The sequence below is a fragment of the Taudactylus pleione genome, unplaced genomic scaffold, assembly GCF_031769625.1.
Source record: "Taudactylus pleione unplaced genomic scaffold, aTauple2 ptg001296l, whole genome shotgun sequence".
Taxonomy (NCBI): domain Eukaryota; kingdom Metazoa; phylum Chordata; class Amphibia; order Anura; family Myobatrachidae; genus Taudactylus; species Taudactylus pleione.
Window position 1 is genome coordinate 704,687 of NW_028285696.1, and position 17,040 is coordinate 721,726.

The 17,040-nt window shown below is 47.1% G+C and overlaps 1 protein-coding gene across 1 annotated transcript in view; it reads right to left on the bottom strand.

The window, feature by feature from the left end:
* Nucleotides 1–17,040, bottom strand: part of LOC148443350 (solute carrier organic anion transporter family member 1A2-like) — a 54,570-nt gene that overhangs the window by 23,350 nt on the left and 14,180 nt on the right. Inside the window, exons 3-6 of the mRNA XM_088462941.1 lie at nt 6,515–6,647; nt 3,172–3,278; nt 2,225–2,374; nt 828–926 (exon numbers count right to left, since the gene is read on the bottom strand). Coding sequence (XP_088319067.1) covers nt 828–926; nt 2,225–2,374; nt 3,172–3,278; nt 6,515–6,647 — 489 coding nt within the window. The remainder of the gene's footprint in view (nt 1–827; nt 927–2,224; nt 2,375–3,171; nt 3,279–6,514; nt 6,648–17,040) is intronic.

Below are 17,040 nucleotides of genomic sequence, written 5' to 3' on the forward strand. Positions count from 1 at the left end.
TCCCAAGTGTTATTTTTCAAACAGATGACAGTTGGGAGCTGATTGGCTGGTTATGACCATTATCATACGCAGCGAGTTTTATCACTCATTGGAGTGATAAAACTCGTTGATAAATAGGCCCCATAATATGTTGGTTGCTATGACCAACCGCACCTGTAATGCTGGCAGCTAATGTTTGGATCATTGGGGGCCCATTTCTCAAATGATCGTGCTGGCAATGCTGTCTGGGTGCCATATTAGCGCCTATGATCGCATTGCAGGATGCAATCATACCACCCAGATGTATTAATTTGCACCCTCAGGGTAAGGGGCCTGTTCCTGCGATGTGCTGGGATCCTGCGCATGTGCGGTCTACAGACTACGCATTCGCCACGGCCATCGCCAAGGGAGGGTTCCTATAGAACTCTCTCCCAGACAGATTTGCGATGTGTAGCCCATAGGCTACAGTGGCTTATGCCCTCTTCAGATGGCGTATGCGGCAAGGATCAAGCTCCGGAATGCAAATCAAACCTATGGGGGTTGCGGTGCCGGCAGAAATGGAGTGACAGCAGCAGGTATTGGAGATATCTGCTGCGATCCTTCCATAATACATTAGGGGGATACTTCATATTTGCGGCTATCCCTAAAATGGGAGTTTTCGGGGAATACACAGCAAATATTGAATGATAAATGGGCCCCTGGGTGACAGACGAGTGACCCGATCACAGAGGGTCCCGCACACCGTGGTCCAGTGAGGAGTGATGTAAGAAATCTCATCTCAGATTACAGCCAACAGAATTCTCTCACACTGACAATGCAGAAACCATAGAAGTATCGTTGTGTATTACCCAGATTTACGAAGCCAAAGTCAACATAGAGCTGTGCGAAGAAGGCGGCCATGAGCGATCCCAGGAGAGGGCCCGCGATGGACAGAGTTTGTACTATTCCTGAGGGAAAGGAGAGATTGTACTCAGACACAAGGTGATATCGCCGGTTACACAATGACGGTTACAGTCACCGGGACACATGGCAGTAACTGTCTTCTGTATCGCAATACAGAGCTTGTATGTGTCATCATAATGCATTTGCTATATGTTATTATCCGCCTGGGAGGGAAGGGCCGGGAGCGATGATACTGCACCATGATCTTTCTATGTGTGTCAGAGAGAGACTGAGATGCTGCTAATGGGGCCCCCTGAGCTTCCCCGGGTGCCTAGAGTAGGCATTAGCGCAGCGTCCCACTCTAACGCCTTTAAGTTTTGGCAGCAATAGTCCATGTGAGAGGGGCGCTCAGCACTATCGGGAAGAGGAATATAACACATCCTTCTTATGGTATGATTTCTCGCTGTGTAATGCAGAATAAACCCTAACCAAACTGGATCAAAATTTAACTAATGTACTATTCTGAAAATATTTAGCCATCTAACAACTAAGGGGTCAATCCAATTGCACGCAAAGTGCGCAAGGTGCAATGGCGTTAAAATGCCGGCAACAGCAACGCATCTCGCACCCCTCGCGGCCGGCTCCGAGCTTGAATTCACATAATTTTGTTTGGAGCCTTATGGGGCTGCAAGAATTTTTATGCGAATTTGAGCTGCTGTCAAGTACGCCCGTTGTCATGATGACTCGCACCTGCTAGTATATTGCCTGTAATTGAATTGACCCTTAAGACTGAATGAGAGGGAGATATCCCCTATTGTAATTTGTTATGATTCATAAGATTATTCTAGTAGAACCTTAATAATAATAATAATAAGAACAATAAAAATAATAACAATAATAGTAATAATAATATTAATAATAGTAATAATAATAATAATAATAATATAATCAATAAAAACAATTATTATTATTATTTTATTATTATGATTATTATTATAATTATTATTATAAAAATAATAATAAAAACAATAATGGTAGTAGTAATAATAATAATAATAATAATAATAATAATATCAATAATAATAATCATAATAATCATAATGGTAGTAATAATAATAATAATAATAATAACAACAACAATAGTAATAATAATAATAATAATAATAATAATTTTGTTATTTTAAAAAAATGAAGTGATGGCAGTGCTTGTCCTTCAGGTCACAGGCTCCTCCCAGTGAGACATCATTTACTGATCACATAATTAGCTGCGCTGAATTTGCATTACCTTCTGGGTAAATTCGGATGACATCATATGACAATCACTTCAGTAGATAATTGTTAGGTCTGAATATTTATTAGTTACCTATGTAAAATGGAGAATTTTCCACTTTTGCAAAGTCATCGATGTAAGACAACCCGAGTGGCTCAATAGGGGTCTCTCCAATTCCTTGTAGAATATTCCCAGCAAGAACAAATATCCACATCAAGGACTCTGAGGATCCGGCTGTGCATTCTGTACAGGGAGAGAGTTGGTTCAGTAGTTAAATGCTAGCTAGAAAACAATGACACTGAGGGGGGGAATTACATTCTGGAAAGTGCCACCATAAGAATTGGGAAAAAAAGTTTCTGCGCTAATTACTAACCACACCCTATACAGGTGCACAGGACAATTAGCCAATATTGTCTACTGTAATAGACGCAAATGAGCGCAGCCCCACATGGCGATGATGTCTGGTGCCACATTACTAGGAATTAACTTCCCCCCTTGGAGAATAACTGAGCCAGTCGCAGGGTTATCTCTAGGTTACATGAATTCAGTCTCTCTATCTCCTCTCTCAAAATGAGACTGAACTTTTATCCACATTTCTAATAGGCCCCTCTTAATAAGCAGCGATAATCAGAAAATCAGTCATCATCGCAATATGTGAATAAAATATTAGCTGAGTGATACGACGCCCCCTGGCAGTACAGGCTGCCAGCGGTAAGAACAGCTTTGATGCAACTGGATATGTGTGACCCGGCTTTGTCAATTTAGTTATGCGCAGTGGCGCTGGAAACCCAACTCAGGTCTCCCGGCTTCGCTACTCATCTCTGAGCTGACTAAGCCGGGTCACATATACACAGTTGCACCAACACTCTACTGTACTTGTTAAAATAAATAAATGGATTCAATTTTACAAAACCTATATTGAAAAAATAAAGTAATTTCCCTAATTGTGATTAGAAAATAAGATTAATTTCACCATACTAAGATTACAACAGTGACAGGAGAAATGCTTTCCTTGCAAAATAAAAAACTTCAAAATGCACCTTCTGAAAACTCGTGGTCCCCGACGTGGCTCTGATCTGCCATACACAAGTGAGCGTGGGACGTCAGGTTCTGTAATGTGTGGGGTGTGGCTTTGTCATACTGGTAGCTGTGTAATAAGGACAATAATATCACATTATGTTATCTCCAATAAGATTTTATCAATGATAATACCAATCAATCTCTTGTTGCATATACTCATCGTTTTATCTCCCTATTAGTTGGTTTTGTCACCAGCAGTATTCAACAGATTGAGCGTTCTTTAGTTCCATGGGAATATGTGAGAGAGGTGGAAGAGCCTACACAGATACTGCGACTGCTCAATCACAACCCACTGTCTGTCACCCAGCACATCCATGCACCAGGTCTAGTTACTCCAGGAGATGAATCTCTCCAGGCAAACAGTCGCTTTCCTCCTTACCCACATTCATCTTACATAGAAATCTCTCTAACCCAACATCAGTAACTGTCTGTACTTAGCTCTCGAAAAAGTTCTTGGTTAAGAGCGAAACGCGTCGATTAAGGATACCATTCTACAACCATTTTTGCATATTCATCATGGACTTTTAATCCATATTCCATAGACACCTGGAGTTGCTTACAGCGCACGGCTCACAGTGCGAGGCTCACAACAGACCGGTCTCCGGGAATCAAGCAGGCGCAGCGTGCTGAGCAGACAACCACCTCCCGCCCTCAGTGCTCAGAGGCGAGGAGGGAAGCCAGATGCACAGCAGCGGGACTCAAGACCGGTGAGCAAGCTGACACACATGTGTTGCAGCCACACACTCGCAGTGAGCAGACGGAGAGGATTTTACATTGAACATTGTTTTGCCGATTGAGGGTGATACCCCCCACATTGCTGATTACTTCCAGGCAGGTGAGGGATACTGCAGGTCTCTCACCAAGCGGCATATAAGAACTCTAATACATGGTCAAACATTCAGTACACTCACATATAGAGTGTCTCCGATACACCTTGGGCTAATTGGATTTATCCTACCAGGGAACTCATAGATATATTCATGTAAGCACCACTGGATGACTACTAAGAAACGAGACTTTTATATTTGTATCGCCAAAACCGGCCGGTGAGCAATATAGTATCAATATTGTCCTTTTACATCTATTACAATGATGATATGCATAACCATTTACTGCGGATAATATATTTAAATTGTAGAATATTTTAATTGGTATATGTGTTTATTACAACATTGTGATTAAATTTGTTTATTTTTTTATAAAGGAAGCCTTTCTTTATTTATCCAACATAATATCAGTGCACTACAGAATCTTTTATATATATATATATATATATATATATCTACATATATTTTGACAAACTGCGCAGTTCAATAGGTGTGTTTTTTTATATAGAAAAAATTTAAAAGAATTCCACCACTGCGCTGAGTACTAATAAAAACTATAAATAGTGATGATAAAAATATAACAATTTAATCAGACAAAAAACAATAGGATCACATAAATACCATTAATAAAAAATGGATGAAATAAAGTGCAAATGCAATTGCACATAAATGGACATCTATACAATAAAGTGCAAATGTGACTGCATATAAATAGGACACCACCAAAGGAGGGAATAAGGGGTGTTCAATAAATGCAGAATTGGACACAACGTCACGTACCCAGTGAAAAAGCACTGGGACCCATAGATAACCGGTCCTGGGATCATCCGGAATCTCCTTAGGGGTCAGACACAGGGTCCCAATGCTTTCAGGTAAAGATGTTTCTTACTTCCAATATGAAAATGATGCAGGCATGCAGCACCAACGCGTTTCGACCTTTAAGGGTCTTTTTCAAGGCATATGGATGCATGCATAGACTGAGATATTTATAGGGCAAAAATAATGTGCTTCCTGTCACGCCCATGTAGGGCGGAAGTACCAAAAAATATCTCAATAACATAGACAATAACATAAACAATAATCCCAAACACAGCCAATATAATACATCCCATAGAATGACATAAAATCCATAATAGTTATCAATCCAAAACGGAATTTAAAGTTGTTTATATTTCTTAAACTCGCATGTCATGTACTTTTTATAAAAATATTTCACACGCACGCACAGCTTTTAATGAGGCGGGAAAAATATTCACTAATGCTCCCCAACCATCATTCACTTCTATTCAATGCCGCCGAACTCAATACATTGTCCATAACGTCCCACCACCTGGGATTTCTATGCTACTTTATGCCACTGTACTGCTGATGCACTATGTGCTTGCTCCATACAATATGCCACGTAGCGCTCTGCTAGTCACGCTATGCTGTGGCGCATGGAGTCTCATAGTACTGTGGAGCTGGTCGGGAGTGACACACAGTGCATCGGCTGTACACGACTGGTGCGGCTTTCGGCGCTGGCATGTGTGGGCTAGAGGTTTGGGTGAGCGCCTTGCAGACGTGGTAAAGGACATTTTTTTTTTTTAAATCTTCACTATAGAACGTGGTGATGTGTGAGTTCTGTCATTTATACAGATATCTGTGTTGACCAAAAAGACGCACTCCCAGCATTGCATAAAGACCGAGCAATTGAAGTTCAGTATTGTTATCCAACCCTACTGAACTCAATACATTGTCCCAAGCTTCCCACCACCTGGCATTTCTATGCTACTTTATGCCACTGTACTGCTGATGTACTGAGTGCTCAAGAAAGTGGTGTGCGGCGCTCCATACAGTACGCCACATAGTGCCCTGCTAGTTGCGCTATGCTGTGGTCAATACAGATATCTGTATAAATGACAGCACTCACACACCACCAAGTCCTGTAGTGAAGATTTAAAAAAAAAATGTCCCTTACCAGGTCTCAAACCCGGGATGCCCACTCTGCAAGGCGCTCACCCAAACCTCTAGCCCACACATGCCAGCCGTGTCGAAAGAACTCACACACCACCAAGTGATTTCTTTTTAATTCTGTATTGATTATTAAAAAAATAAATAATGTCCCTTACCACGTCTCAAACCTGGGACACCCACGCTGCAAGGCGCTCACCCAAACCTCTAGCCCACAAACGCCAGTCATAGCAAAAGCCACACCTTTTGTATATATGATATGACATCTGCGAATAACAGCAGGCAATGTGTACAATGTCAATGTCTGCCCGTGGCATCGCCCTCTCTCTGTGGCCTTTATGTCACTCAGGTATATACTGTATGTGTATTGTCATTGCTCTTACATAGGACACAGAGCCGCTGTCTAGCTCCATCTGGTGGTAACAAATTAACAACTCTACCTGGATCTTATAAAGGCCTAAATGAAAAGCATGAAGTATTATCTACTCTGTGAGTAAAGAATGTGTATTATTATTGCTGATCTTACCGCCTCATGATGAAATGGGGTAACGCTGTTATACAGCTCCCCAGGAACATGACCAGGCATCCGATGCTTATTATCCGGGGACGATGTAACTTTGCACCAAAGTAGCTGACAATTGTGATCACCAATAAGTTCCCTAATACAAAGAAAGGAACAAAATATACAGAATATACTGAGTGAGACGTGATGTTACCAGTGAGGAAATAGTGTATAGTTGTCTTTGAAGGATCTTCGTTCCCTACTGGTCGTGTAGAACATCCCCACATATTACTATGACCAGTCTCTAGGCCTCTCATCCTGTACAGTATATCATCACAGCACCATCATAATAACCTGCAGCATCTTATGTATCTGTGAAACATAAACCAGACTGTGATGATTACAACCTAATTTTGGATCATTTGGCAATGTCAAGATTAGAGATGTGAGCCGACCCCGTATTTTAGTTTTGATTCTTATTCATCGATGGGTTGTGGTTTTAGGCCTGTTTTTGTTCCTACAGTGGGTGTGTTCAGATGATCCAGGGGAGGAGTTTAGGAGGGTAGGGGAGTGACTTATGTGTCTGGATTTTACCTGTGCAGGTAGGTATGGTGAGCTATATCTAAAAATGTAAAAGTTACTGCAGTCAAAATGGTTTCCAGCAAGTGACACTGTGTAAGCCAGCAAGGGGCTAATGCCTGTTGATTAAGGAGACAGGTGTACTTCTGGGGTCTCCTCTCTAAACAGGGTAGGACTGGCCCACAGGGATACAGGGGAAATCCCCGGTGGGCCCCACTGCCTGGGGGCCCACCCCCTCCTCTAGGTGTCATGTTCCACACTGTGCACTGAATTGTACATTGTTACAGTATTAGATTGTCAGTTACCTTGTGGAGCAGGAACATGGATGAACATCAGTTATTGGTTTGCTTCTATAGAAACTACACCAAGATTTGCCCGACAGTTAGCCAAGCAGCTGTGGTGGCTGGCCGCACCCCCTCTGGTGGATGACCACACCCTTTAAGCATGTTTTCCTATCACTGCATTCCCCTGGTGGGCCCTTTATGCCTCAGTCTGACACTGTCTCTAAGGTGTACTTCTGGGGTCTCCTCTCTAAGGCATACCTCTAGGGTCTCCCCTCTAAGGCGTACTTCTGGGGTCTCCTCTCTAAGGTGTACTTCTGGGGTCTCTTCTCTAAGGCGTACTTCTGGGGTCTCCTCTCTAAGGCGTACTTCTGGGGTCTCTTCTCTAAGGCGTACTTCTGGGGTCTTCTCTCTAAGGCGTACTTCTGGGGTCTCCTCTCTATGGCGTACTTCTAGCGACTCTTCTCTAAAGCCTACTTCTGGGGTCTTCTCTCTAAGGCCTACTTCTGGGGTCTCCTCTCTAAGGCGTACTTCTGGGGTCTCCTCTCTAAGGCGTACTTCTGGGGTTTGCTCTCTAAGGCGTACTTCAGGGGTCTCCTCTCTAAGGCGTACTTCTGGGGTCTCCTCTCTAAGGCGTACTTCTGGGGTCTCCTCTCTAAGGTATACTTCTGGGGTCTCCTCTTTAAGGCGTACTTCTGGGGTCTCCTCTCTAAGGCGTACTTTTAGGGTCTCCTCTCTAAGGCGTAATTCTAGGGTCTCCTCTCTAAGGTGTACTTCTAGAGTCTCCTATCGAAGGCGTACTTCTGGGGTTTCCTCTCTAAGGCATACTTCTGGGGTCTCTTCTCTAAGGCGTACTTCTGGGGTCTCCTCTCTAAGGCGTACTTCTGGGGTCTCTTCTCTAAAGTGTACTTCAGGGGTCTTCTCTCTAAGGCATACTTCTGGGGTTTCCTCTCTATGGCGTACTTCTAGGGTCTCTTCTCTAAGGCCTACTTCTGGGGTCATCTCTCTAAGGCGTACTTCTGGGGTCTCCTCTCTAAGACATACTTCTGGGGTCTCCTCTCTAAGGCATACTTCAGGGGTCTCCTCTCTAAGGCGTATTTCTGGTGTCTCCTCTCTAAGGCGTACTTCTGGGGTCTCCTCTCTAAGGTATACTTCTAGGACTTCCTCTCTAAGGCGTACTTCTGGGGTCTCCTCTCTAAGGCGTACTTTTAGGGTCTCCTCTCTAAGGCGTAATTCTAGGGTCTCCTCTCTAAGGTGTACTTCTAGAGTCTCCTCTCTAAGGCGTACTTCTGGGGTTTCCTCTCTAAGGCGTACTTCTGGGGTCTCTTCTCTAAGGCGTACTTCTGGGGTCTCCTCTCTAAGGCGTACTTCTGGTGTCTCCTCTCTAAGGTGTACTTCTGGGGTCTCTTCTCTAAGGCCTACTTCTGGGGTCTTCTCTCTAAGGCGTACTTCTGGGGTCTCCTCTCTATGGCGTACTTCTAGCGTCTCTTCTCTAAGGCCTACTTCTGGGGTCTTCTCTCTAAGGCCTACTTCTGGGGTCTCCTCTCTAAGGCGTACTTCTGGGGTCTCCTCACTAAGGCGTACTTCTGGGGTTTCCTCTCTAAGGCGTACTTCAGGGGTCTCCTCTCTAAGGCGTACTTCTGGGGTCTCCTCTCTAAGGCGTACTTCTGGGGTCTCCTCTCTAAGGTGTACTTCTGGGGTCTCCTCTCTAAGGCGTACTTCTGGGGTCTCCTCTCTAAGGCATACTTTTAGGGTCTCCTCTCTAAGGCGTAATTCTAGGGTCTCCTCTCTAAGGCGTACTTCTAGAGTCTCCTATCTAAGGCGTACTTCTGGGGTTTCCTCTCTAAGGCGTACTTCTGGGGTCTCTTCTCTAAGGCGTACTTCTGGGGTCTCTTCTCTAAAGTGTACTTCAGGGGTCTTCTCTCTAAGGCATACTTCTGGGGTCTCCTCTCTATGGCGTACTTCTAGGGTCTCTTCTCTAAGGCCTACTTCTGGGGTCCTCTCTAAGGCGTACTTCTGGGGTCTCCTCTCTAAGACGTACTTCTGGGGTCTCCTCTCTAAGGCGTACTTCAGGGGTCTCCTCTCTAAGGCGTATTTCTGGTGTCTCCTCTCTAAGGCGTACTTCTGGGGTCTCCTCTCTAAGGTATACTTCTGGGACTTCCTCTCTAAGGCGTACTTCTGGGGTCTCCTCTCTAAGGCGTACTTTTAGGGTCTCCTCTCTAAGGCGTAATTCTAGGGTCTCCTCTCTAAGGTGTACTTCTAGAGTCTCCTCTCTAAGGCGTACTTCTGGGGTTTCCTCTCTAAGGCGTACTTCTGGGGTCTCTTCTCTAAGGTGTACTTCTGGGGTCTCCTCTCTAAGGCGTACTTCTGGTGTCTCCTCTCTAAGGCGTACTTCTGGTGTCTCCTCTCTAAGGCGTACTTCTGGGGTCTCCTCTCTAAGGCGTACTTTTAGGGTCTCCTCTCTAAGGCGTAATTCTAGGGTCTCCTCTCTAAGGTGTACTTCTAGAGTCTCCTATCTAAGGCGTACTTCTGGGGTTTCCTCTCTAAGGCGTACTTCTGGGGTCTCTTCTCTAAGGCGTACTTCTGGGGTCTCCTCTCTAAGGCGTACTTCTGGGGTCTCTTCTCTAAAGCGTACTTCAGGGGTCTTCTCTCTAAGGCGTACGTCTGGGGTCTCCTCTCTATGGCGTACTTCTAGGGTCTCTTCTCTAAGGCCTACTTCTGGGGTCTTCTCTCTAAGGCGTACTTCTGGGGTCTCCTCTCTAAGACATACTTCTGGGGTCTCCTCTCTAAGGCGTACTTCAGGGGTCTCCTCTCTAAGGCATATTTCTGGTGTCTCCTCTCTAAGGCGTACTTCTGGGGTCTCCTCTCTAAGGTATACTTCTGGGACTTCCTCTCTAAGGTGCACTTCTGGGGTCTCCTCTCTAAGGCGTACATTTAGGGTCTCCTCTCTAAGGCGTAATTCTAGGGTCTCCTCTCTAAGGCGTACTTCTAGGGTCTCTTCTCTAAGGCCTACTCCTGGGGTCTTCTCTCTAAGGCGTACTTCTGGGGTCTCCTCTCTATGGCGTACTTCTAGCGACTCTTCTCTAAGGCCTACTTCTGGGGTCTTCTCTCTAAGGACTACTTCTGGGGTCTCCTCTCTAAGGCGTACTTCTGGGGTCTCCTCTCTAAGGCGTACTTCTGGGGTTTCCTCTCTAAGGCGTACTTCAGGGGTCTCCTCTCTAAGGCGTACTTCTGGGGTCTCCTCTCTAAGGCGTACTTCTGGGGTCTCCTCTCTAAGGTATACTTCTGGGGTCTCCTCTTTAAGGCGTACTTCTGGGGTCTCCTCTCTAAGGCATACTTTTAGGGTCTCCTCTCTAAGGCGTAATTCTAGGGTCTCCTCTCTAAGGTGTACTTCTAGAGTCTCCTATCTAAGGCGTACTTCTGGGGTTTCCTCTCTAAGGCGTACTTCTGGGGTCTCTTCTCTAAGGCGTACTTCTGGGGTCTCCTCTCTAAGGTGTACTTCTGGGGTCTCTTCTCTAAAGTGTACTTCAGGGGTCTTCTCTATAAGGCATACTTCTGGGGTCTCCTCTCTATGGCGTACTTCTAGGGTCTCTTCTCTAAGGCCTACTTCTGGGGTCTTCTCTCTAAGGCGTACTTCTGGGGTCTCCTCTCTAAGACATACTTCTGGGGTCTCCTCTCTAAGGCATACTTCAGGGGTCTCCTCTCTAAGGCGTATTTCTGGTGTCTCCTCTCTAAGGCGTACTTCTGGGGTCTCCTCTCTAAGGTATACTTCTGGGACTTCCTCTCTAAGGCGTACTTCTGGGGTCTCCTCTCTAAGGCGTACTTTTAGGGTCTCCTCTCTAAGGCGTAATTCTAGGGTCTCCTCTCTAAGGTGTACTTCTAGAGTCTCCTCTCTAAGGCGTACTTCTGGGGTTTCCTCTCTAAGGCGTACTTCTGGGGTCTCTTCTCTAAGGCGTACTTCTGGGGTCTCCTCTCTAAGGTGTACTTCTGGGGTCTCTTCTCTAAGGCCTACTTCTGGGGTCTTCTCTCTAAGGCGTACTTCTGGGGTCTCATCTCTATGGCGTACTTCTAGCGTCTCTTCTCTAAGGCCTACTTCTGGGGTCTTCTCTCTAAGGCCTACTTCTGGGGTCTCCTCTCTAAGGCGTACTTCTGGGGTCTCCTCACTAAGGCGTACTTCTGGGGTTTCCTCTCTAAGGCGTACTTCAGGGGTCTCCTCTCTAAGGCGTACTTCTGGGGTCTCCTCTCTAAGGCGTACTTCTGGGGTCTCCTCTCTAAGGTGTACTTCTGGGGTCTCCTCTCTAAGGCGTACTTCTGGGGTCTCCTCTCTAAGGCGTACTTTTAGGGTCTCCTCTCTAAGGCGTAATTCTAGGGTCTCCTCTCTAAGGTGTACTTCTAGAGTCTCCTATCTAAGGCGTACTTCAGGGGTTTCCTCTCTAAGGCGTACTTCTGGGTCTCTTCTCTAAGGCGTACTTCTGGGGTCTCCTCTCTAAGGCGTACTTCAGGGGTTTCCTCTCTAAGGCGTACTTCTGGGGTCTCCTTTCTAAGGCGTACTTCTGGGGTCTCTTCTGTAAGGCGTACTTCTGGGGTCTCCTCTCTATGGCGTACTTCTAGGGTCTCCTCTCTAAGGTGTACTTCTGGGGTCTCTTCTCTAAGGTGTACTTCTGGGGTCTCTTCTCTAAGGCGTATTTCTGGGGTCTCCTCTCTAAGTCGTACTTCTGGGGTCTCTTCTCTAAGGTGTACTTCAGGGGTCTTCTCTCTAAGGCGTACTTCTGGGGTCTCCTCTCTAAGGTATACTTCTGGGACTTCCTCTCTAAGGCGTACTTCTGGGGTCTCCTCTCTAAGGCGTACTTTTAGGGTCTCCTCTCTAAGGCGTAATTCTAGGGTCTCCTCTCTAAGGTGTACTTCTAGAGTCTCCTCTCTAAGGCGTACTTCTGGGGTTTCCTCTCTAAGGCGTACTTCTGGGGTCTCTTCTCTAAGGCGTACTTCTGGGGTCTCCTCTCTAAGGCGTACTTCTGGTGTCTCCTCTCTAAGGCGTACTTCTGGTGTCTCCTCTCTAAGGCGTACTTCTGGGGTCTCCTCTCTAAGGCGTACTTTTAGGGTCTCCTCTCTAAGGCGTAATTCTAGGGTCTCCTCTCTAAGGTGTACTTCTAGAGTCTCCTATCTAAGGCGTACTTCTGGGGTTTCCTCTCTAAGGTGTACTTCTGGGGTCTCTTCTCTAAGGCGTACTTCTGGGGTCTCCTCTCTAAGGCGTACTTCTGGGGTCTCTTCTCTAAAGCGTACTTCAGGGGTCTTCTCTCTAAGGCGTACGTCTGGGGTCTCCTCTCTATGGCGTACTTCTAGGGTCTCTTCTCTAAGGCCTACTTCTGGGGTCTTCTCTCTAAGGCGTACTTCTGGGGTCTCCTCTCTAAGACATACTTCTGGGGTCTCCTCTCTAAGGCGTACTTCAGGGGTCTCCTCTCTAAGGCATATTTCTGGTGTCTCCTCTCTAAGGCGTACTTCTGGGGTCTCCTCTCTAAGGTATACTTCTGGGACTTCCTCTCTAAGGTGCACTTCTGGGGTCTCCTCTCTAAGGCGTACATTTAGGGTCTCCTCTCTAAGGCGTAATTCTAGGGTCTCCTCTCTAAGGCGTACTTCTAGGGTCTCTTCTCTAAGGCCTACTCCTGGGGTCTTCTCTCTAAGGCGTACTTCTGGGGTCTCCTCTCTATGGCGTACTTCTAGCGACTCTTCTCTAAGGCCTACTTCTGGGGTCTTCTCTCTAAGGACTACTTCTGGGGTCTCCTCTCTAAGGCGTACTTCTGGGGTCTCCTCTCTAAGGCGTACTTCTGGGGTTTCCTCTCTAAGGCGTACTTCAGGGGTCTCCTCTCTAAGGAGTACTTCTGGGGTCTCCTCTCTAAGGCGTACTTCTGGGGTCTCCTCTCTAAGGTATACTTCTGGGGTCTCCTCTTTAAGGCGTACTTCTGGGGTCTCCTCTCTAAGGCATACTTTTAGGGTCTCCTCTCTAAGGCGTAATTCTAGGGTCTCCTCTCTAAGGTGTACTTCTAGAGTCTCCTATCTAAGGCGTACTTCTGGGGTTTCCTCTCTAAGGCGTACTTCTGGGGTCTCTTCTCTAAGGCGTACTTCTGGGGTCTCCTCTCTAAGGCGTACTTCTGGGGTCTCTTCTCTAAAGTGTACTTCAGGGGTCTTCTCTATAAGGCATACTTCTGGGGTCTCCTCTCTATGGCGTACTTCTAGGGTCTCTTCTCTAAGGCCTACTTCTGGGGTCTTCTCTCTAAGGCGTACTTCTGGGGTCTCCTCTCTAAGACATACTTCTGGGGTCTCCTCTCTAAGGCATACTTCAGGGGTCTCCTCTCTAAGGCGTATTTCTGGTGTCTCCTCTCTAAGGCGTACTTCTGGGGTCTCCTCTCTAAGGTATACTTCTGGGACTTCCTCTCTAAGGCGTACTTCTGGGGTCTCCTCTCTAAGGCGTACTTTTAGGGTCTCCTCTCTAAGGCGTAATTCTAGGGTCTCCTCTCTAAGGTGTACTTCTAGAGTCTCCTATCTAAGGCGTACTTCTGGGGTTTCCTCTCTAAGGCGTACTTCTGGGGTCTCTTCTCTAAGGCCTACTTCTGGGGTCTTCTCTCTAAGGCGTACTTCTGGGGTCTCATCTCTATGGCGTACTTCTAGCGTCTCTTCTCTAAGGCCTACTTCTGGGGTCTTCTCTCTAAGGCCTACTTCTGGGGTCTCCTCTCTAAGGCGTACTTCTGGGGTCTCCTCACTAAGGCGTACTTCTGGGGTTTCCTCTCTAAGGCGTACTTCAGGGGTCTCCTCTCTAAGGCGTACTTCTGGGGTCTCCTCTCTAAGGCGTACTTCTGGGGTCTCCTCTCTAAGGTGTACTTCTGGGGTCTCCTCTCTAAGGCGTACTTCTGGGGTCTCCTCTCTAAGGCGTACATTTAGGGTCTCCTCTCTAAGGCGTAATTCTAGGGTCTCCTCTCTAAGGTGTACTTCTAGAGTCTCCTATCTAAGGCGTACTTCTGGGGTTTCCTCTCTAAGGCGTACTTCTGGGTCTCTTCTCTAAGGCGTACTTCTGGGGTCTCCTCTCTAAGGCGTACTTCAGGGGTTTCCTCTCTAAGGCGTACTTCTGGGGTCTCCTTTCTAAGGCGTACTTCTGGGGTCTCTTCTGTAAGGCGTACTTCTGGGGTCTCCTCTCTATGGCGTACTTCTAGGGTCTCCTCTCTAAGGCGTACTTCTGGGGTCTCCTCTCTAAGGCGTACTTCTGGGGTCTCCTCTCTAAGGCGTACTTCTGGTGTCTCCTCTCTAAGGCGTACTTCTGGGGTCTCTTCTCTAAGGCGTACTTCTGGGGTCTTCTCTCTAAGGCGTACTTCTGGGGTCTCCTCTCTAAGGCGTACTTCAGGGGTCTCCTCTCTAAGGCGTACTTCTTGGATCTCTTCTCTAAGGTGTACTTCTGGGGTCTTCTCTCTAAGGCGTACTTCTGGGGTCTCCCCTCTAAGGCATACCTCTAGGGTCTCCCCTCTAAGGCGTACTTCTGGGGTCTCCTCTCTAAGGCGTACTTCTGGGGTCTCTTCTCTAAGGCGTACTTCTGGGGTCTCCTCTCTAAGGCGTACTTCTGGTGTCTCCTCTCTAAGGCGTACTTCTGGGGTCTCTTCTCTAAGGCGTACTTCTGTGGTCTCTTCTCTAAGGCGTACTTCTGTGGTCTTCTCTCTAAGGCGTATTTCTGGGGTCTCCTCTCTAAGGCGTACTTCTGGGGTCTCCTCTCTAAAGCGTACTTCTGGGGTCTCCTCTCTAAGGAGTACTTCTGGGGTTTCCTCTCTAAGGCGTACTTCAGGGGTCTCCTCTCTAAGGCGTACTTCTGGGGTCTCCTCTCTAAGGCGTACTTCTGGGGTCTCCTCTCTAAGGCGTACTTCTGGGGTCTCCTCTCTAAGGTATACTTCTGGGGTCTCCTCTCTATGGCGTACTTCTGGGGTCTCCTCTCTATGGCGTACTTCTGGGGTCTCCTCTCTAAGGTGTACTTCTGGGGTCTCTTCTCTAAGGTGTACTTCTGGGGTCTCTTCTCTAAGGTGTATTTCTGGGGTCTCCTCTCTAAGTCGTACTTCTGGGGTCTCTTCTCTAAGGTGTACTTCAGGGGTCTTCTCTCTAAGGCGTACTTCTGGGGTCTCCTCTCTATGGCAAACTTCTAGGGTCTCTTCTCTAAGGCCTACTTCTGGGGTCTTCTCTCTAAGGCGTACTTCTGGGGTCTCCACTCTAAGTCGTACTTCTGGGGTCTCCTCTCTAAGGCGTACTTCAGGGGTCTCCTCTCTAAGGCGTACTTCTGGTGTCTCCTCTCTAAGGCGTACTTCAGGGGTCTCCTCTCTAAGGTGTACATCTGGGACTTCCTCTCTAAGGCGTACTTCTGGGGTCTCCTCTCTAAGGCGTACTTCTGGTGTCTCCTCAATAAGGCGTACTTTTGGGGTCTCCTCTCTAAGGCATACTTCTGGGGTCTCCTCTCTAAGGCGTACTTCTGGGGTCTCCTCTCTAAGGCATACTTCAGGGGTTTCCTCTCTAAGGCGTACTTTTGGGGTCTCCTCTCTAAGGCGTACTTCTGGGGTCTCTTCTCTAAGGCGTACTTCTGGGGTCTCCTCTCTATGGCGCACTTCTGGGGTCTCTTCTCTAAGGCGTACTTCTGGTGTCTCTTCTCTAAGGCGTACTTCTGGGGTCTCCTCTCTAAGGCGTACTTCTGGGGTCTCCTCTCTAAGGCGTACTTCTGGTGTCTCCTCTCTAAGGCGTACTTCTGGGGTCTCTTCTCTAAGGCGTACTTCTGGGGTCTTCTCTCTAAGGCGTACTTCTGGGGTCTCCTCTCTAAGGCGTACTTCAGGGGTCTCCTCTCTAAGGCGTACTTCTTGGATCTCTTCTCTAAAGTGTACTTCTGGGGTCTTCTCTCTAAGGCGTACTTCTGGGGTCTCCCCTGTAAGGCATACCTCTAGGGTCTCCCCTCTAAGGCGTACTTCTGGGGTCTCCTCTCTAAGGCGTACTTCTGGGGTCTCTTCTCTAAGGCGTACTTCTGGGGTCTCCTCTCTAAGGCGTACTTCTGGTGTCTCCTCTCTAAGGCGTACTTCTGGGGTCTCTTCTCTAAGGCGTATTTCTGGGGTCTCCTCTCTAAGTCGTACTTCTGGGGTCTCTTCTCTAAGGTGTACTTCAGGGGTCTTCTCTCTAAGGCGTACTTCTGGGGTCTCCTCTCTAAGGTATACTTCTGGGACTTCCTCTCTAAGGCGTACTTCTGGGGTCTCCTCTCTAAGGCGTACTTTTAGGGTCTCCTCTCTAAGGCGTAATTCTAGGGTCTCCTCTCTAAGGTGTACTTCTAGAGTCTCCTCTCTAAGGCGTACTTCTGGGGTTTCCTCTCTAAGGCGTACTTCTGGGGTCTCTTCTCTAAGGCGTACTTCTGGGGTCTCCTCTCTAAGGCGTACTTCTGGTGTCTCCTCTCTAAGGCGTACTTCTGGTGTCTCCTCTCTAAGGCGTACTTCTGGGGTCTCCTCTCTAAGGCGTACTTTTAGGGTCTCCTCTCTAAGGCGTAATTCTAGGGTCTCCTCTCTAAGGTGTACTTCTAGAGTCTCCTATCTAAGGCGTACTTCTGGGGTTTCCTCTCTAAGGTGTACTTCTGGGGTCTCTTCTCTAAGGCGTACTTCTGGGGTCTCCTCTCTAAGGCGTACTTCTGGGGTC